The 22,987-nt window shown below is 28.6% G+C and overlaps 1 protein-coding gene across 12 annotated transcripts in view; it reads right to left on the reverse strand.

Annotated features, from left to right (window-relative positions):
• Positions 1–22,214, reverse strand: part of LOC129919055 (potassium/sodium hyperpolarization-activated cyclic nucleotide-gated channel 2) — a 95,671-nt gene extending 73,457 nt beyond the window's left edge. For 2 of the 12 annotated variants that reach the window (XM_055999925.1, XM_055999917.1), the window contains exon 1: positions 20,813–21,980. In XM_055999925.1, the coding sequence (XP_055855900.1) occupies positions 20,813–20,880 (68 nt within the window). In that variant the 5' untranslated portion in view covers positions 20,881–21,980. Of the gene's footprint in view, positions 1–20,812 lie in introns of all 12 variants that reach the window. The other 10 variants (XM_055999895.1, XM_055999911.1, XM_055999887.1 and 7 more) reach the window with 10 other exon arrangements.
• Between the last annotated feature and the right edge of the window lie 773 nt (positions 22,215–22,987).

The following is a 22,987-nucleotide window of genomic DNA, read 5'->3' on the forward strand; positions in this document are numbered from 1 at the left end:
TAGTGAAATCTTCGGGATCGGGTCAAAATTCTGGCTTCAAAATTCTGCTTTTCAAAATTCTGCTTTTTTAACGAAAATTCTGTTTTTCAAAATTCTTTTTTTCAAAATTCTGCTTTTTAAAATTCTGCTTTTCAAAATTCTGCCAGCATTATACTTAAACAAAAAAATTCTGCCAATTCTTTTTTTTTTTATAGCATAATGTGCTGACTAAAGAAAAATACACCTCATTAATGTAATTCAACATTGGTACTTTCCTAATTTTTTTTGTTTAAGTGTTGGAAATATTTTTTAAAATGCATAGACTGACTTTCTTTCGAATAAAATCTATAACTTATTGGAACCGATGTTGTTTGATACAAAATATTCCTTTTCTTATTCAAATTTTTGATTATTCATCTTTATTTGATAAATTAAAAAAAATTTGAATTATTTTCGGAAATGTTTAGTATTAAAACAAAAATTAATATGCATTCAAAGAATGACAAATTATGTAGGTAAGTAATCAAATAAGCAGACAATTTATCATCAAGAAGATGATTTTACAGAATTTTGCAAAAAATTAAAAAAGGGTTTGGAAAATGTTAAAAAGCGCGAGCTTTTTAACATTTTCCAGAATTTTGAAAAACAGAATTTTGAAAAGCAGAATTTTGAAAAACAGAATTTTGAAAAGCAGAATTTTGAAAGCAGAATTTTGAAAGCAGAATTTTGTGAAGCAGAATTTTGACTTAGTATTTTTGTCAAGCCGGTCAGTCGGTGGAAACACGACTAAACTTTATTTTTGAGCCCTTTTTTAGTATTTATACATGCACTTACTAGAATGTAGGACCTTTATTCTCTTTGTTAAATAAATATGTATATGTAGGAATCGACAAGGTTACATTATCTTATTTGCTGATGTACCTAAAAGAGTATGCAGTACTGCTAGATGTATGTATGTATTGTACATATATCTATTTATACAAAAATGTTCTCTTGTGCTCGATAAACTCGTGCACGTATGCGTTAAATATTTTCATTTAACATAATTGTCTGTTATCTTTGGCAAGCTTTCCGCAGGCCGTATCGAACCGAATATTTTTTTTTTCAGTCCTCAATACATCTGGTTTTTTGTTTTTCAAAATGTTTTGCAAGTTAACAATTGAAATAATACATTTCCAGTTGCTAAAAATTAGTTTTAAATTGCAAAGTTCTGATTATTAAACGTTTTTTATTATTCAAAAAAGCCTTTTTAAAGCTTTTTAGGAAATTTGGTAAAACTATCGATACTATCGATAGTATCGATAGGGTTTTCCCAAAACTATCGATACTATCGAAATCTTAAACTATCGATGTTTAACGAACACTATTACAAGGGGTTAACAGGCTTTTAAAACTTAAAATAGGATTTTTAGATTTCACCAAGAAATGTCAGATGCACTAAAGAAGTGAATTATATTCGCTGACAGGGGCGAACGCAGAAAAAAATTTCGTGGGGGGGTTTCAAAAAATTAACTTACCATTTTTCTTGTATTATTTATCAGCCCTGTTGTGAGTTTCACGTGGACAATTTTTCGCCCGAAATATTTTTTTTCGTCCGGAATTTAAAAAGCTATTGCATGTTGCATCTGAGTGAAATGAGCATTTTCCGCTAAACTGGTTTTTGTTTTTCACTAAATCTTAAGTGAGCTGCTTACCTCACATTTTAACTAACAAAAATTCAAAATACGAGGAGTTTTCGCGACGCGAACAACTTGTCGCCCTCAACTCACAATAGAAGAAAAGTGAAATGTTTTTCGGGGAACATATCGTGGGCACAAAGCCAAAACCACGAATCCGCAAAATTGTACGTTTGAGAAAACTCCTTCAAAGTTTTGGGAAACTCATGTAATCTTATGAAAACTCGTGCAACGGAAATCGATAGATTAGGCTTCAAGCTAAAGTTGGAGGATTGGGATCGATGTAGTGATAACAACCGATAACAAGTAAAATGATGCATTAAAGTGAAAATGTCCATAAATGCAGATTCGAGTTTTGGCGTGAGAGGGGGTCTAAAGGTAGTGGGGGTTTGACATGGGACTTAACGAACAAACCAAGCCTTGTCAATTTTTTAACTGTATAAGTGGTCCAAAAACGGAACATAGACCGACCGAAAAATAGTTTCCTTTGACTAAAGTATACAATTTTGCAGACATTTCAAGGAACAAAACAGCTTATGTTACTTAAGTCTTAAGCTGTTTTGCAAAATTGAATTTGGTTCAAAATGCAATTTTTTAAAATGGCTTAAGTAGACATAAGAACACAAATGGTTCACTCCACCACAAGTTTAAAATAGCTTATGTTGACCTAAGCGATGAATATATTTTTGAATTCAAATTGTCATAATAGCTTACGTCATGACTTAAGATGATTTAAAAAAAAATGTATTCTTTTTAAGATTTGGACGAATTTAGTTCAACATTATACATAAGCTATTATGCAAATGCAGTTTTTGTCCAAAAAGACTTGAGCTACTATGATTATTTTAAATTTAACGGTAAATATTTTGCGTAGAGAAATGAGACCCAGACTAAAACAAAGGTGAACATGTTAAGCAAATAAAATCGATTTTCACTTATGTCGATATAAGCTCTTTAACTTGTTACCACAGATTTATCTACTGCTTAGTACTTAAAACTACTTTGAACTTCTTTTGCTATATTGAAAAAGTAGTTTAAAGCAGATTTAAGTACTAAGCAGTAGATAAATATTCTCAAAGGAACGCAGCTACTAAAGTTTGGGAATTTCAGCAGCGAATTAATGTTTTTTTTTCACACATAGCCGGGAACCGGGTAAACGGTCCGGATAGCCGGTTGCTAGGTACACGTTCTTATGAGCCCCTTCACACGAATAAATTGAAAACATATGAAGAAAAACCGGCTACCCTGGCCGGTTAGCCGGTCGCCGGCTATGTGTGAAATAGGCTTTAGGGCTGTTTGCTGAAACGAAACTTAAATAATTTAAGTTGAACATAAGCTCTTATTCTCTACTTTTACCTCGGCGTAAACTGTCACATAAGAATTTATGTAAAACACAAATGCTTAGGTTTTAAGTCAATTTAAAGAAAATTGACGAGTACAAGTACAAAAGGAATGGTTGTACTCGTATGTTACAATCATTACCGAAAAAAGGGTGGGCGTTCGAAAATGGGCATTTTTTTATTTTGGGTGCGGAAGTGGTAAACACTTAAATTTATATATTAACTTTAGGGGATTGTGCAATAATTTCAAAAAAGTGTGTCCAAGACGTTTCTCTTTCAGCTTTCCTCTTGCCAGACGGTCGCCAAAATGGGCAAAAATTCTCCTGATTATAAAAATGCCAGACGCATTTTAACATTTTTTATAAAGTTGTTCCACTTAAACTAATAACTTTTATTTTAATCTATAACCAAAAGATTGGATTACCAAAAATCAGAAAAAATCTCCTAATTTCCAAAAAGTGTGTCCAAGACGTTAAAATGCGTCTGGCAAGCAGAAAGGGCCCAATCCATAGAATCCGTTGCGTCGAAGTTTTCAACTGACAACTCGATAAAATACACACGTTTTTATGGGAAGCGACCCATAAGCGACGGATTGGACAGAGGCCGACGGACGGATTCAACGGAAGAAGTAGCCCAACTTTCTACTTTTTCATTCGTCATATCCTTTGACATTGGTTGTCAACAATAGACCACTTCGATTTTCTGTTTCTGAGTGCACACCGGAGAATTTCAGAACTTAGAACTGTGTTCTTTTCTTCTCCGATTTTATGAATTATTGTGAACTTTCATTGTTTATTTGTAACAATTTTTTGCATAAGAACTTTATTAGTGCACATTCAGCGATAAAATATCGAACACACCTTGGAATTTAAAGTTAGATGTCAAAAAGCAATCCGTCATGCGACGTTTTCTATGGGTCACCCCTTTCTGTCCCATTCGTCAACTTCAACGGATTGATTGACACAACGGACGCAACGGATTCTATGGGTTGGGGCCTGAAGGCTGAAATGAGAACGTCTTGGGTACCTACACATTTTTTTATCAGGAGTTTTTTTTTTATTTTTTTGGTATTTCAATGTTTTGGTTATAGAAAAAGGCATTTGAAAAATTTTAAAATGCGTTTGGCAAGCAGAAGGTTGAAACAAACAAAAACGTCTTGGACACACATTTTTAACTCATGTGGTTTGACCCAAAAAGCTTATTTTCGTGTATTTTGGTAGCTGCCTGGAAAGAGGGGGAGGCTGAAAGTAAAACGCCTTGGACACACATTTTTCACATCAGTGCATTATCTACTATTGTTTATATATATCATTTCAACCCCAAAATAAAAAAAAATACAATTTTTGAATGCACTATAAAAACTCTAAAAAATAGGTACGTTTGAAAATGTTCGCTTTTGTTTTCCTTTTAATTTTTCAAGACAATATACATATGTAGGAACATTAGACTGATTAAAAAAAATTTTTTCTTGTTCAAAGTATTACCGAAAATATTGCAGGAAATGACGAAAAAAAAATCTGTAAAAGTTTCAGCCCTTAATATTAACATTAAGTACTGCCGCATCGCAAATTTCTATTTCCCATATGATTTACATGGGAAAGATTGTGTTTTTGAGTTCGGAATTTTATAACTTTTTAATGGTTCATCAAAAAGACAATCTTTCCCATGTACCTAAATCAATGGGAAATAGAAATTTGCGATGCGGCAGTACTTAATGTTAATATTAAGGGCTGAAACTTTTACAGAATTTTTTTTCGTCATTTCCTACAATATTTTCGGTAATACTTTGAACAAACATTTTTTTTTTTGTTGAATCAGTCTAATGTACATAGTAACCTCTTAATTCTGAGTAAGATGGCGATGACGTCACAGTGAGCTGTTAAAAATCTATCGAGCATATACATTGTTTTCTGTTTTTCATAAAATATGTCATTCTGTCAACCAGTCTGTCAAAAATTTAATCTGGGTGTCAGATTATTATCAATTAATTTATCAGTCTGTCAAATCAACAGAATCAATCTATCAATCATCTGTCTGTCAATCTACTTTTTTTTCAAAAAAGGCTGTTATGATTAGAATAAACAACAATTCTGCGCTCTTTGTTCTTTTTTCAACAACTGTTACTAACTGTTTATTAAGCCTAGTATTCTGCTGAAACAAACCGAAAAATCTCATACAAAAAAGCACACAATTCCGTCATTCTTTTCGTTTTTCATGACCGAAATTTACGTTTGAGAATAATAGCAAATTTTTAGAGTTTTCTCACATTGATCACTGATTAGTACCTGGTTCAAAAGTGGTTTATTTACGGTTTTTTAATTTAATTTATTTTTTATGATTTTTTTTTTTCATTTTATTTTATTTTAACTTTGACAGAATACTCGATGATATTTTTCGCTTGCATTTTAGCTTTCGACTTGGAGATTTTTGTTTCGATTTAGTTACATAATGTACTAAGCTAGGAGTGGAATATCAAATTAATATGTATTAATATAATTAAATTTTTTGTTAAAAACAAATTTGAGTTTTTTTTTTCGCCCGATTTTTCTTCGATTATTGTTGATACTGCGAGGTTTCGAAATACAAGATTTTTCACTTTCGAAATTTTTCATATCAAGTCCTTGTAGACAATGTTAAACTTTTTAAGTGCATAGTAAGAGTCAAAGTTTTTTCTTGAAATTTATAGACTAACCAGTTATTTCTTTATGAAAGCTTACCATAGACCATTTTGTCAGCTTGCTTTGATTATATTATCAGCATTTAATAATGACTCATTATTCCTGTTAAAATTTACTTTTATTGTTTATTTAATTTCCTTAAACTATAAAAGAAATCGTGCTTCATTTTAAAACTAAATGTGATTTTAAGCAAAACTGTTTAAACAAAATATTGCTAATATTCATGCAAATAAAGCTTTATGTTTTTTTTTTATCAGAAGAGTTGTAGGTATAAAAGGGCTAAGCTGTTAAAGTAGAATAAAAAATGCATTTATGAAGTGCTTCAATGAAAGAAGTATGCAGTTTTGTTTGTGCGATATATTGAAGTTATACATAACTCTAAATGCTAAATCATTTTCTTAAATAAATTGTATTTTTTTGTATCAATTTTTTTTCAAATAATTATTTATTTTATGCACAAGTTGAGTAAATTTGTAACTATTATTTAAATATAAATACGTATGTATATATCTAATTGGGGATTGAGTATAAATGTTTATGTTTTTACAGGTATTATTTAAATAGTGTGTGCTATTTCATTATTTATTTATACATTAAAGTAAATGCGAAAATTTTATTAAAAACGGCTGTTCTATACATATCAGGGAAGAACTATAGGAAGTTCAAAAATATGCATAGAAATTATGATATAATGATTTAATATCTATGTATATTATTATTACAACAAGCACTTGTGGTAAACGCATTTAAAAGGAAGATATATAGCATGTTGCAATTGATTATAAAAATGGGATCAAAATAGCAATTAAATTTTTAAGTTAATTTAGATTATGATGAAAAGGAAAAGGAAGTAAGTAAGTTTCAAGTTGAGAAAAATGTCCAGAATTTAAAAATTTTCGCAATACCTTCACTGGTGGGATGTAGGTATTTCTTCCGTCTGGAAACACGATAACGGGCAGAAATTATACATTTTCTGTAAAACAAACAAAATGTTTGTATAAAATATAATTTTTTTTTTAATGAATTAAATAACTATGCTAAACAAAATATTAAAAGAAAACCATTTTAATTTTTTTTTGTAATACAAATTATAAAACGTTGTAATAGTGTAAATTAATTAAAAAAAAAAAATCAATAACCAAAATTTATTTTTTGATTTATCCATGGAATTTGATATTTATTTGGGATGCTTTAAAAATGTTAATTTACATAAAAGTAAACGAATGAAATCAAGCCCGTTATTTAACAAGCATTCAAAGTTAAAGCCATACCATGGTATGATATTGCCAGATAAAATATTCTGTAATTGATTTTTAATAGATAAATTAAAATTTAAACATGTTATACCCATATTATGGATTTATATGTATTTGAAAAATAAAGGGAAACGAAAAATTGAGAACGAATATCCAGGTGACATAAAAAGCGAAACTCAACCATAAAATTCCATTCGAATGCATGTGGTTAATATTTTGCGAGAAATACGAACTCATAATAGTAAACTGGTACCTTTGATGCGATTTTGAAATTCGTTTACTTTTAAAAAGAAGTAACGCTTTTGACAGCAGATTTTTTGAGTGAATTTGACAGCTGACGACTTGAAATTTTAGATAGTTACCTTTTTTTCTTATTTGACATTATGTAAGTTTCTAATCATTTAAGTTCTCTATGTTACCACAAAATTAACTCCAGAAACGGGATGTTATGCATATGCATCAGCATTTACAATAATATGATTACTTTGTTTATAAAGCTTTTTTGCATAAAAAAAAACAAACGAATTTGGCATTTTGAGAAACTTTATATAAAAAAACTAAACTTTTTGCTGAAAAATCTTCTTTATACGTTTTTGATCCCTCTATTTATAGACATTACATCCTTACTCATTGATAACCTTAAAATATTTGTCTTATATACATTTAATTTTTGCCACAAAGACAAAACTATTCACTTTTCAAGATAAACTTCTGGTAAAAAAATAAATAGAAAAACCTTCATTATGTTTAAAAATTCAAATTATTTTCAGGTGTTTAAAAATTTTTATAAAAACAAATTTCAAAATTTTTTTTAAGAAAAGATGCAACAGTTATAAAAACTTTTAACTTCTTATGTAGTGAGCCAATTATTGTAGAAAATTATAAAAATAAGAAATTTATAAAATTCATTCATTCCTGGTTGTGGTTAAAGAAAACGTAAGATGATGAAATTTAAAGTACACTGAACGAAAAAAAGCTAATATTTTCTAAACTGGTTGCGATAGAAACTTTTTCTATTCGGTTTCAGAACAGTCAAAAGTGCACCTATCAGCCATTTCAGGATTATCCATTTTCTACCGGACACCCTGTATGATATTACAAATTCTAAAATAATACAGAAAAAAAGCCCTTTTTAAGACGCAAATTTATTTTATAAATTGAATTTTATTCATAAAGTCCACAAAACCTAAACAAAAGTTATGAATTTTTTTTCATTATTTTAGTTTTCTGTTTTCTTTCTTCTCATATGATTTGAGATTAATTTTTGTTCCCTTTGATCTCTAGATTTTAAATAGGTTCAGAGACATATTTTTCCGCAATCAAACCAAAAAGTTTTTTTTTAATGTTTCTGCCAAGTTAGATTTAAAGAGCCTAATTTAAAATTAATTATTCGCTCACTACATTATTTAAAAACTTCGTATATACTCAAATTCTTAAGAAAATAAAAAAAAATAACAGAAATACTATTGTTTCAATACTAATCTACATATACTAATATTATAATCATGAAGAATATGAATTTATTTGAAGGGATTAATTTCTAGTTCAAAAAATTCTTTGGTAATAAATAGCTAGGTATAATGGTGTTGAATAATTTAACGTTTTTTAATTGTTGGTATTTAAAAGTGCTTTAAACCTTTTGGATTCAAAGTTGAAGGTCTTAGTAGATCTTTTAAACTAAAGTATATTGAATCATTGTATGTTATAATTCAACTAAATTTAGTAAATTGTACTCACTCAATAAAATTTGATGTACATGAAGTTTAATTTTACTTCTTTTTTCTTATTTTTTCGAAATTTTAAGAACATCAATAAAGACCTATATTATATCCATAAGTAAAATAGTTTTTTTTTTATTTTGACAAGTGAAATTAAAAACTATCCTTGAACTTCAAAAATTAAATTACTTAATAATGGGCACGTTCAGGAAATATTAGGGACTAGATATTTAGGTAACGTCATTTTCTGAACGGAAATTTGAGCAAATTGACTAAATTAGTTTGGATACGCCATTATTGTCAAATTTCCAGTCAGCTTTCCAATAAAATAACCTACCTAAATTGGAAGGATTTTGTTTGACAGTTGACCAATCAGAGGCCGAGAAATTACCTAAATATTTAGTCCCTAACGTTTCTGATCCTGCCCAATAATACTGTTCTTTGCAAACTAATTTTGTGGATTTTAACCCTAGAATTATCTCGATCTCGATCTCGCTATCAGTTTAAGGCAACAATTTTTTTAAACTGATATTATTGTCAATTGCAAAAAATCATTAGGTTCCTATATAACTGTTTGCAGTTAATTTTAATTTAATTTTTTTTTCTCATTATAGATTTTAATCTGTTTCAAACCGTTTATATTTGAATGTATGTACATATGTAATGTATAAGGAAGAGAAAAAATAAATGCAATTTCAGATTGTTAATGCTTTAGAAACTCTTTAAATCAGTCTTTCTGGTATGAGACCGCCCTATTGCATAGAACTGCATTTCAGTAAAAAACATGATAGCAGTTACTTTTTTAGAAAAAAGTTAATGTATGTATAACTTGTAAGGTTTTATTTTATAGGGATCAATGCACTTGACAATCTTATAAAGCAACGTAATCAAGCAGGTTTTTGATTCCATATTAAAGCCTAACATTCAGCAGAACCGAAACGAAGTGTTTCATATAAAAATAGCACAACGAGATCTTGAACGAAATATTTCGATACGCTTTTCGTTTTTCAGTACGCAGCTATTGTGAAAAATTCCAGATTATGTGGAGAGTTTTCACTTATTTGTCCCTTACTCTTTATTGTCCTGGTCCTGGATATTTTTCCGGATTAAAACTCAGAGAGCTGTGTTGGCGGTTTTTTTTTTCATTTTTAATTCATTAGGGGTATTCACGATTCGATGCAAATGGTATTGTAAGTGCAAGTGTAACATTTTCTTACACTAAAAAAAAAAAAAAAACAAATATACAGACTAAATTTTTTTTTTACACTTTTTCACTTTTGGTATACCCTAACCCTATTCCAACAAAATATTACGATGGTGCAAAATTTGTATGTTGTAGTTGCAGTAGAAAAATAGAATTTAGCAATTTTACACCTTTTTGTTGCACCGGATCTTGAATACCCCTATTTATTTCTTGTTTAAAAACTTATTTTCCGAAGTTTTTTCTTGATTTTAAATAAATTTGAAATTTTTTATTTTGACTTTGACCGAGTACCTACTCGATGATATATTTTCGTTAGCATTTTCGATGTCGACTTTGGAGAGTAAGAACATTTTTTTCGTTTCGCTTCAGCTGATCTTAGGTTCCTATTAGATTTAGAAAGCAAAACTTTATGTATGGAAAATTTTCCTGACTGCATTATCTACTAGATATGCCTTATTTTTTTCCTATACAAACAACTGCTATCAACTTATTCTTTAATTAAAATCACCACAAATCTTTTCCTGCACGAGATCAAAACTTTTGCCCATACAAAAAGTTAAATCGATGGGAGGTAACCCTTACGAAAATGCTTATTCAACTTTGGCGGTTTTTTTCAAAACTCTGAATTATGCAAACGTCTCTACACATACATATTTGAAAAACTAATATCGAATTCCTTTAAAAAAAAATCGAATTAAAATCGATCTCAATGCGTTTTACTTGTCGTAAACATTGGGCCGAGCATACTTTACTGAACGAAAAATCGATTTCAGATCGATTGTTTTTTTTTTTTTAAGGAATTCGATATAAAGGTTGAGTCATTACGAAAATGACATATTAGTACTTCTTATTTTTTCTTTTCTCGGCGCTGCTGTTATGATCTCGATGTCGAGGTGAACATAAATAGAAAAAAATTTAAAGAGTACCCAAACTTTTCAGTTCTGTATCTGTGTGATTGAAGCTTTTAAGAACAGATTTTTGGCTAAAATGATCTGTTACGACTGTAGAGCTCAAACAATTTCCAATAGTTGGTTTCTAAAGTCATCTCTGTGGGACTAATGGTAACCAAGATATTGCTTTTCCAATTTTGTAAGGTTCTTTCCAATATTTATGCATTTATGAATATTTTTATATTCACTCTTATAAAAACTGCAATTCAAAGATGCACAAAAGTGCATTTCAACAAAAAAAAAAAAATAAGTACCCGTTTTTACAAACTTTGTTTTGGCAAAACTGCTAGAGAATAAAATAAAGCTCTGAGGTCCAAATTACGTGGGCAAACGATTGGTCACTCAAAGAATTTGTCATGAATCATTTAGGTTCCTTATTATCATTACAAATTAACCGTAAATGCCAAATTTCATGACTGTAACCATGTTTAAAAGTTTTTGTTTTGTAATAGAAATGATCGCCAAAGAAACAATAATGTGAACCCCAATGCGTTCTTATGAAAACGCTTTGGAAAATCATCTTTTGTAAAGAAGCAGAACCATCTGTGCCTCGAAAATATTTTGATTGTACTTCAAACCTAATGAAATAATGATGGATTTAGTTTACTTAAAATTTGACTAACTTAAATTATTAATAATAATTAATAAGTGCTCAAACCAAGTCACCGAGAGAATTCCAGAAAATCAAAATACAGATAGCTGCAGCGAAAAAGCAAGTGACAGATGGCAACGGCAGAAAAGCATATAATGGCGAATTTATAACGTTACTATTTCAAAAAAATGTATCTTCTTTTTATTTTTCCATTTATAAAAATAAAAGTTTATCAAAACAAAAAAAAAAATTGATTATTCTACCCGTGGAACGCCGGAGCGGGCTTGCTAGTGATACATAAAACAGCTAAACTATCACAATTTCTATTTGCATCATGAAAACTCTTCAATTTTCATTTAAATAAGGACTTTCTTGCTAATTTTGTATTCATTTCATAAACTTTGTAGGTATTATGTTATGTACCTACATAATGTACTGTACATATTCAAGTAATGAACTAAATATCATGAAAACACAACATAATAATGACTTTTAAGTAAACTTAAAATACAAGTAATACAGTCAAATAAGGAGAAAAAAGGGGTAAATCTCGGAATGAATGTTAGTAGAAATTTTTTTTGCTCAATATCTTCCTTTTGCCATTCTATAACATATCTCAAAAGTCTAGAAAAATCTCATGTCCGCTTGTCGCGATTTCAAGGTCAAGTCGCGAAATGGAGATTTTCAAAATTAGCAAAAATAGGCTATGGTATTATATACACATATGATACATGATTTCAAGGTATTTTTTAATGCTAATTCCAAAAAATCTAAAATCAAGACAATCTGACGTCTCTGGAAAAAGTTATACCTGTTTTTCATCTGTCAACTCATATTATTATAACAGTTGCAAACTTACTGCCGAAAAACCCTTAAAAGTTATGGTAGATGAACCAAATTTTGCATGAAGATTTTAGAATCCATCATTATTAAAAATCAAAACAATCCATTACAAAAAATATATATACCTACGAAATAATGGTATTTTTTGATGGAGGGGCAAATTTTAGGATATCCACTAAAGAAGATTCTTGTTCATCTTAGGAATAAGTGTTAATAGGCTAATTTTTTCATTTTAATCTTTGTTTGGATATTCTTTAACTACCCTCAAAAATCTAAAAAAAATCTCATGTCCGCAAGTCCTAATTTTCTTGGTTTGAAAATAAGGTGCAGATTTTAAAAAATTGAAAAACTACACTTTAGATATTTGTGTCAGATCAACATGAATAAGGTGCATTACTTTTCAGGGATGGTCAGGTTGACTTGTTTGTGTGTTTTGTTGGAATAAGTGTTAAAAAATACCTTTAAATCATGTCGCCTATGTTGGTATACATATAAAAATTTAAACTTTTCTTATTAATTTTTTAAAATCTGCACCCTTTTTTCAAACCAAGAAAATCAGGACTTGCGGACATGAGATTTTTTTAGATTTTTGAGGGTAGTTAAAGAATATCCAAACAAAGATTAAAATGAAAAAATTAGCCTACTAGCACTTATTCCTAAGATGAACAAGAATCTTCTTTAGTGCATATCCTAAAATTTGCCCCTCCATCAAAAAATACCATTATTTCGTAGTTATATATATTATTTGTAATAGATTGTTTTGATTTTTAATAATGATGAATTCTAAAATCTTCATGCAAAATTTGGTTCATCTACCATAACTTTTAAGGGTTTTTCGGCAGTAAGTTTGCAACTGTTATAATAATATGAGTTGACAGATGAAAAACAGGTATAACTTTTTCCAGAGACGTCAGATTGTCTTGATTTTAGATTTTTTGGAATAAGCATTAAAAAATACCTTGAAATCATGTATCATATGTGTATATAATACCATAGCCTATTTTTGCTAATTTTGAAAATCTCCATTTCGCGACTTGACCTTGAAATCGCGACAAGCGGACATGAGATTTTTCTAGACTTTTGAGATATGTTATAGAATGGCAAAAGGAAGATATTGAGCAAAAAAAATTTCTACTAACATTCATTCCGAGGTTAAACCCTTATTTGACTGGATTAAAGCATAAAAACACACTTCACAAACAAAAAACAAATTAATTTCTGTCGCTTGTTATCAATCTTAACTATTGAAAACAAAAAAAGTAAACTTTACTTAGCATTAATCATTGGTGTATTTTCATAACATTAGGTAGACTTTGATAGAATGTCTTGAGTTTATATTTGAATTCAATTCATAACAGGTGTGTAAAGTCTGTCTTTAAATAATTAATATTTTGTAAACACCTTCTGCGATTGTAATCGTATTTTTGTTAGCAAATGTTATACTTGGGTTATTAAAAGAATTCATTTGCTTGTCATGAGTCAACACTACTTTCACGAAATATTGCATAACATTAAAAGTTTAAAAGCACGAAAATAACAGCCAATATATGCACTTTAAGGCTTGTTTCACCAATATCTGATTTTGTGTTTTTTGTTAGTTCATTCTGAAATAAAAATATCGAAGTAACTTACTTGAAAAGAAAATCATATATTGCGAAACAAGCCTTTAAACTTCTATTCTTCTAAAGCTTAATAATAAACATCTCATATGTTACGTCTAGCAAAAATGCAATAAAAGGATGTTTTCTGCATTGTGACATGGTTCTATTAAGAAGTTTTTTGTGTTTCGATATTTTGACTAAAAGAAATCTGTTTTTAATGAAACATTCCCAACTACATATTGAATATTATTATAGCAATTCATTGAAGACTTTTACATCATTGAAGTTTTAAAATTTGTAACAATAAAGAAGAGGTCGAACTTTTATGAGTATAAGTATATGTATGTTATCAATATGTTCGTCCTTGTAAATTTTAAACAAAGTATTGAAATATTTTTAGATTATGCTATTGTTCAAAAAGGACCATTTAGATACATATAAGAAGGACCATATAGTGTCTTCAAGGAAAAATAAATCTATTCAAAACTGTGTTTTGTTTGACATCTTTTACTTCTATTGATTTTTAAGGCATTGTTTTACAAGTTATTTGAATCAGTAAATGGCTTGGCAGTTTTGTAAAATCCTTATAGATATTTTTTTTTATTTTTTTACGTCTTTAACTCTAGTTGCTATACTATGTTCTACCGAAAGAAACCACGGGTAGGTACTTAATATCTTTAAATTAGTCTTAAATAATTTGAATTTATTTGGATTTTATTTTATAAGAGTCATAATTTCTCAAAAAATCACCTGATTTTCAGATTTATTTCAGAACAAGCGCGCACTCTACCCTTAATAATAATGAATACAGTACGAGCGTTAGGAAATTAGGGAACTTGCAAAATACGATGAATCATCACAGTTAATTTTTTTTTATTGAAAACTTCTCATTTGGCAGAACTCTGATATTGAATATAACAATATACCTACAGGATGTTCGGTGCTACAGTCACCGCCCCATATGAAAACTATGAATTCCTGAGGTAATTTTAAGTCGAAAAACTTAATAGGTAATTTTATCGTTTTCGTCCCGTTTTCGAGTTATGACGGTTTTAATAATTTTTGCTCTATTTTCCCTTAACTGGATTTATCTTTGCTAAACTACCTACTATTTTTACTTGTGATATAGGTACTATAGGGCAAGTTTAGGATTCGTAAAAAAAATCGAACTCGAGATAACAATTTTACATGACATAACGATGATGGAGAATGCCAAAAAAGTGGGTCCGGCAATTCTGTCTGTCTGTCCGTCTGTCTGTCTGTCTGTCTGTATGTACCTCGAGCTACAGCCTAAACTATTCGAGTGATATTGTTCAAACTTGGTAGTTAACAGTTTTGGGTGATTCCCTAGAGGACAAATTCAAATTTTATTTTTAGGACTAACGGTACCTGTCATATAACGGAAATAGAAAAGTTAATTTTTTTCAAAAACGGCTCTAACGATTTTGATTAAAATTTTTGAGTGTTGTATTACACATAAGAGCCAACTTTCGAAATAAAAAAAATATTTTTTTTACCTTTATTAACGGTACCTGTCATAGAACGGTTTTTTTGATTTATGAATATCTCGTTCAAGACCACCCCGATTTCAACGAAAATTTTTATACAAAAGCGTTAAGGTGAAGGTGATATTAAAATTTTAGAAAATTTTCAAAAAACTCATTTTTGAATTTTTAAAAAATATTTCAAAATTTTTTTTTGAAAAATCAATTTTTTGAAAACGGGTTTATGAAAAATTTTGAAACTTCGTTTTTATGCGTAAATAAATTATTTCTACAAAATGGCATACCAACTCTAACGATTTTCGAAAATTTTTTTCTAAAAATTCCTTTTCATACAAGAAGTAAACATGCATACTTGGTTTTTTGTGAAAGGTCATTTAAAACGGTATTTAATTATAAAAACAGATTTTATTTTTTTTTAATTTCTTGAAAATATCAAATTTTAAATTTTCTTAATTTTCTTGAATAAAAAGCTTTAACATTGGAGTAACTTTAAGCATAAGAGCAAGTACGTGCGACCCCAGTCGTGCATTTTATTTTATAACCAATCAAGAATTTATTACAGTTTAAGTTTGTCTTAATTAATTCAAATGAATTATAACTTTCTGGGCTTGTTTAGGTCTCAGAAAAAATTTTAATTCAATTATTGAATTAATTTTGTATTTTTTAAAAATTATTTTTTTTTTAATTCAATCAGTTTGTTTATTTTTTTTTTAATTATACATTCATTTTTATTTTTTTGTGAAAAAAAATTGGTTTTCTTTAGAAAATAAACTGGGCTTTAGTAATAAGTGAAAAGGACACTTAATCCTACAGAGTCCGACTAAATAAACTTAGTTTTTCAACCCAATAAAAGCTTTTGAAGTTGTTTGATTCAAGTTTTCTTAAAATGAATGGAAAAAGTTTTGGCGCAATATTTTCGACAGTATTCATTCGGATAAAAATTCCAATTTAGATGAAATAAAAAGAAAATATGCCATTCGGGATATTTTACTTATATTTCAGTCAAAGTCTAAATGGTTAAGTGGATATGATATCTGTACACACAAATAATTCTAAATCGTTCCACTTACTCTAATTTCAAGAAAGAATAAAATGTTGTTTGCATAAATGCAAAAGTATTTACGTATGTTTCGATTTACACATTACGCTTTACATATAGTGCTCACATTTTCTCCTATCGAGATACAAAATTTATGTTTAAAATTATAACCTTTAGATGACGTCCACCCCTTGTAAAAAAAATTGTGGGAAATACATGTTTGGTAGTATATTTTGTCTTATAATTTCACTACATTCCTGAATTGATGACTCATATACATATGTATATAATATGTAAGTAAATAGGTCTTCTACAAATATTTCCTCGAGAGCTATCCAAAAAGACATAAATAAACAACTAAAAAAGGTCACCAAACGTCATTTTACCCTCTCGCCTCATTGGAATGTTGAACTTTACTTTGACCCATTATAACTTATAATTGAATAAGTCGCACATTATGCAAATAACTCTTCATAGAGTACATTAATGCAAACAAAATACAATGCTACACTATTGCCTATTTGGCAACTCTTCCTCTGACCCAAATAAAATAGTGAACTTTTTGCCAATTTTTTACAAAAATTAGAACTATTATAGAAGCTTATGTATAAAACGTAATCTTGCATTTTATTCACAGGTAATTCGGGCTGAAATATATTGGAAAAATGTACATTACAGAAAAATCTTTAATATCTTTTGTTTTGAGACTTAAGCCTAGTACGCAGATCGCGCTAAATTTTAGCTCCCACACAAATTATCGATTATTTGTAGGGTAGAGTTGCTAGTAGCTTAAGGATTTTTTTCTCATTAAAGGAAGCACAAAAACGTCAAATATCAACATTTTCGAATGATTCTTGAAGTAAATAAAATGTACTTTATTTATTTTTTTTTTCGGTGAGATTAAAAAAAAAGGTTAATAATTGTTCCCAAAAATAATTTATTTAAGTTCTTGTAAAACAAGAGTCGGCCATCTTGTCTCCCATCTCCGGCCACTTACTTTATTAGGTGAAGCTTAACCCTTTCGAACCCAAGCTATGAAAATCAATATAAAAAAATGTTTTTTTTTTCAGTCACAGTACACATAAAAAGGTAATATCTTCCGAACTGACATTGAAGGTAATATCTTAATATCATATTTTGACAATTTGGCGACCAATGTCAGCTACCGAAATTCTTAATTCTTTAGTTACCGACGAAATACGCACAAAAACTGAAAAACCACGTACACCACTAATTTTTTTTAACAATTATTCACCATTTTCCGCGACGAAACACGAAGAAAATTTGTTAGGTATTTTTTAAATTTATAATTTTTTCAAATGACATTTTATAAATTAAAACAAAAACAAATTTTTTCAAATGACATTTTATAAATTAAAACAAAAACAAATTTCCTGTTTACTGCGATTGAAATATAAAAATTAAAGGCCGACCTGACAGATTGGTGCCCATTTTTGACAAACAAATTTTGACAACGTTCGGAATATATTACCTTATTATGTGTACTGTGTTTTTCAGTATTATCGTGTCAAAAACATAGCAACTAAGAAATATGAATACCAAAAAGTTATTTTCCAAAATAATAAATAGCAAAACTAATGTGTTACTCTAATGTTACATGTAAGTAACAAGCACTGCCTATGACCACCAAAAAAAGTCGGACAACTGAGAAAATAACTTTTTATGGAACAATAATGTATGCTACTTCTTCTAGGCCAAAAAACAAAACACTTGCTGGATTAACATTTTTTATATCTTTTTTTTTTAATTATGACCATATATACAAAATTTTTTTTTGCAAAAAAAAAAATGTGGATTTCAGTCCCTTTTTCGATAAAAAAAATTAAAAGTATGATGTTTGAGCAGCTTTTTGTACTAAACCAGTAACTAGGCATTATTATCTTTCAATTAAGCCATCGAAACCTAAAAATTATTTAATGAAATATTTTTTACGAATTTTTAAAAATATGTTACATGAGAGTAACGCTGGTACCGAAAGGGTTAATTAAATTTAAATGTTTTTTATTTAAATTTTTGTTATTTAAGAACTTAGAACCAATTTTGAATATTAATAAGTAATAACATCAAATAATTCAAAAATTTATTTATTTTTTTTTTTTTTTTCATTTTTTTAAATTTTATCAATAAAAGGGGTCCGAATACAGGAAACCCTTGAATTTCAAAGCTTTTTTCTTGTGTTCTATCTCCGGCCACCTCAAAATAAACAAAATTTACATCTTTTTTCTATTTAAAACCTATTTTAATTGAAGATTAATAAATATTTAATTTAACATTTCAAAACATTAACCTTACCCGATTGGATCACGGCACAAAAAGTTATTTTTCGAAGAAGGCTGACTAACAAGAATAAAAAGAATATTGTATCTTTAGGAGAGACATCTAAAAGAACAGCATAAGAGCAAAAATTTGGAATAAATCTTACGAAATCACTAGTTAAAGTTATAACGATTTTTCAGAAAGGTGGCCGGCTACTGGAGACGGCCAGAATTAGGCAACTCTACCCTAGTTATATCTTATTCGCTTTAAGTGCTAGACAAAAAACAATTATATGTTGTTATTTGGCGGGAAGGGCTCGATTTTTTAAACATCGTTCCAAATTTCTGAATGTCATATTTCTCAAATAATTAAAAACTCAGTTGAAAATTTTAGACTATAGAACTTTTGAAATGGGTGGAGTCTTGGTTTTCAATTCAAATTTGGTCAAATTTATATAAAAATGGGCACGTTCAAACAGTTAACATAAAGCTATCGGATAGCTTTTTGTTGTTGTAAAAAATGTTAAAATTTAGCAAAGAAACGAACCATTTTCTGTCAAAAAATAATCTGAAGGTATCCGAGAATTTTTGGTATACCTCAAGTATCCGAGTGATCAGCTGATAAACATTATGGCTTTTTTTTTATTTTGATTGTTTTTTGCTATTGTCAGTTTCACCAGTTACCCAAAAGAAATGAACATTTTCTGCTAAATTGTTTTCCGTACGTAAAAAACTTTTCCAGCGAAACTCACAACAGGCGAAAAGTGAAATTATTTTTTTCCGGGTGGAATCTTGGTCACGTGAGACTATCAAAAGGGTTAAATGAAAATACTTCTAATACATATCTCTTTAAAATAAAAAATAATCATTTTTATAAAAAAAAAAACAAAACCGACTTCCATGGATCGAAACTGGGTTTTATGGCTTTTCTCATAGTTTATATAGCCAGAACTGGAGGAAATAAAAAAAAACAAAAAAAAAACAGTCGAATTGAATACCACCTCCTTTTTGGGAGTCCTTAAAAAAAGTATCCTGAGCTAAAATTTACCACCTCTATCATTTGACTTGTAACTTATCAAATCGACTAAAAACTAAACAAACAAAGCGTTTACGTCATATCCAGTTCATGGAATTAGTTTACAATACTGTTTATAAATAGAAAAGCCAGTTATATCTATTCTTATATGTTGGTAATGTTATTTTCAAATATTAAACCCTTTACAGAAAAAAGGGTGTGTTAAAAGCCAAGCACCTTTGTTTACAATACTTTTCTATTTGTTAATGTTTAATGTTCATACCCTAACATCATATATTTTCTACTATTTGAATGTCCTCCCACTACTCCCTTGATAATAAAGAAAAAAACAAAACAAGCAAAAAAAAAACACAGGTGTGTTTTAGTTTAATTTGAAATTTTAAATTAGCTAATTTCTATATAATTTAAGAACTTTCTTGCAACACAAATTTAACTTTCAAAATAACCTGTGATAAAAAAAAAATTATAAAAATGATTTCCCTGAACGCACGAAAATGACTGCAACTTTTTTTTTTTTTTTTTGAAAAAAAAACCTTATAACGATGAATTAATAAAGAATAAGTATAATCATAATTTATTCGCTCAATGGTACTCAAGGCCGTCAAACTGCACCCCATCACACCAGTCAACATTCAAGGTAAATTCTGTATGAAACTTAACTACGTTGTGTGTGGTTTGGAGTTTAAAATGAGTGGAAGATGAGAAAGCAAATTTATAAAATGTAAATATCTAGATACAAGATAGTTCTTTCTTGGATAATCTATTTTTTTTTTTTATATTTATTTCTGTTAACGATTTTACACATAGTGTAGGTACATTTATCTTTATTTAAAACAATAACTGCATTCCCAAAAAAAAAATATATATATATAAATATATCAGCTGACAACAAAGGCATAGTTAAAGGAACATTGCTTACCTTTATTTTCTTCATAAACAACAAAAAATAAAAAAAAATTAAATAAAAAATAAAAAGACATCAATTTATTTTTTTTTTTTTGTTTTTCTTTAATATTTTATATAAAATTCAAATTTAATGATTTAATCACAAAAACGTTTTTATAACATGTGGAACATAACGAAAATGCAAGCCAAGGAAAAATATCGATAAGAACTTACCACGATTCACTGAAAGTCCCAAAAGCTCCAGGTCCACTGACTCTTCGTTGATAATTTTTTACATGCATTGCAAAATGGTACTTAGGGATTATTTTTGTTTTAAAACAAAAATAAAATAATGTGTTATTTTTTTTTTTTTTTTGGTTTGTCTTGTATCTATTGATAGATTATTCCCATAGGATTCATTTGTGATGTTGGTGGGCAAAATATATTTTATATGAACTCTCTACTATCAAGCTAATTAACACGGCTAATTCGATTATTAATAAGCCTAACAGCATAGGTATATTAATTTATATACATAGAATGGTCTCTATTTTCCACCCAATGTAACAATTATATATATAATTTATATTTATATATGTAAGTATGCAATTTTTTTTCTATGACTTATAGGCACAATAAGAGACTTCCTGAACTGCGGAACTTGTTTTCCTTCCTTACTATGTACATTAGAACTTTATTCAGGGGAAACAAAAAATTAATGTTGTTTATTTTTTTTTGTTTAAATGTCTTTGCTTAGAAAAATAAACTGAATTGATTTCAATATTTTGCTCTGAAAAGGATTTTTTTTTTCACCATTCCATGTATATGTACGTATTTGCTACTTTAGTTACATAAGTTCTTGATTTTGTTTTTTTTTTTCTTTTTTTGTATTGATATTAAATTTGTATTAACTGTGGATATTATATTATTTTTAATTTGTGCACTATTTTATTTACAAAGCTTTATTAAATATATATTTTATATTTTTATTAACATTACACAGGTACGTTTCGTAGGATAACCCATAAATTTATTGAGTGTTACGAATTGTAGTTGATTATGTAATTCCTTTCATTTTCTATTAACCGATATTTTCGCACGAATACATATGTAAGTTATGTATAATCTCCTTCACTTTCTTTCAATTTTGTAAGCACTGTACGAAATGTTCATTCATATTTATTATTCATCCTTTTATAATTTATATAATTTACATTTAAAAAAGTAAATTTAACATCACACAATTTCGCACGAACGATAGATATCTCACTTAGGTTCGAATATGCAAGCACCTTTAATATGTATAACTTAGTTGAAAACTCATAAAACATAACACATCTAAATATACATATATATATTCTATATATATTTTAAAAGAAGATCGCAGATTTTTTTTTTTTTTTAGATTTATATATGTAGTTTATGATTTTTTGTTTTGATTATTTAATATGAAGTTATTGCGTCACAAAAAAATAAATATATCTGCGTATAACAAAAGACTTCGATCGGCTTTAAGTAATGAACTAAATATCCGGTGAACCCATTTCTTTATTTTAAACATGTTAATTGTAAACTTCTTGAGGAAAAAACCCAAAAAGTCCTTCCAATGTGAAATACACACATAGTTTAAACAGTTAAAGGTTCAATCCTTAAAAATAAATCAATAAGTTAAGAGCATTCAACGAAGGATTCTTCCTTCAAAAGAGAACTTTATTTGAGCTTTTCTTTTCTATTCATTTGGGTATGGCTGAAACAAGTTGAATAAAGTTTTAAGCTAATATAGGGAAAGCTTTTTTCATAGCCTTTTATTCAAATGTCCCTTAATATAAATATATAACATTTTGTAGGGATATTTGTGGAAACGAAACAGAATAGAGCAATTTAAAGGGTGATAATGTTATGTTGCTTCAGACGAAAGTACATTTTTTAAAAGTACGTATACGCCATAGTGATTTTTGTTTATGTTTTTGGAAAGCATGTCTTCAATAAAAAAAAATGTTTACATTGGTATTGCTGATCGGAAAGAAGATTCAATAGATGCTCAGCATTGATTTGGGTACCAAAATTATATGAGTCCTTAGCTTAAGTGAGCCAATTTATTTGTACCAACAGACAAAATTTCTAAATTCTTTCTTAATCTAGATCAAAACATTGATAAAACAGAGAACACTGAATTTGTTTAAGTCTAGCGGAAAAAAAATAAGTGATCAGTCCCATGATAATGGTCTTACTGGATTATTAAGAAGAGGAGTTTAAAGCTCGAATTTTCTTGTTTTGAGATCTTATAATGCACATTTTTTCAAGTTTTTTTCCGGTTTTTTTTTTAACCTTCTATTAGAATTGAGATGTCCTTAAGGGCCAATTTTTCAATAGTCAGATAAACCTCAGATAGAGCTTATTCCTAGGAAT

Source organism: Episyrphus balteatus, chromosome 1 (assembly GCF_945859705.1).
Source record: "Episyrphus balteatus chromosome 1, idEpiBalt1.1, whole genome shotgun sequence".
In the NCBI taxonomy this organism is placed as follows: Eukaryota; Metazoa; Arthropoda; class Insecta; order Diptera; family Syrphidae; genus Episyrphus; species Episyrphus balteatus.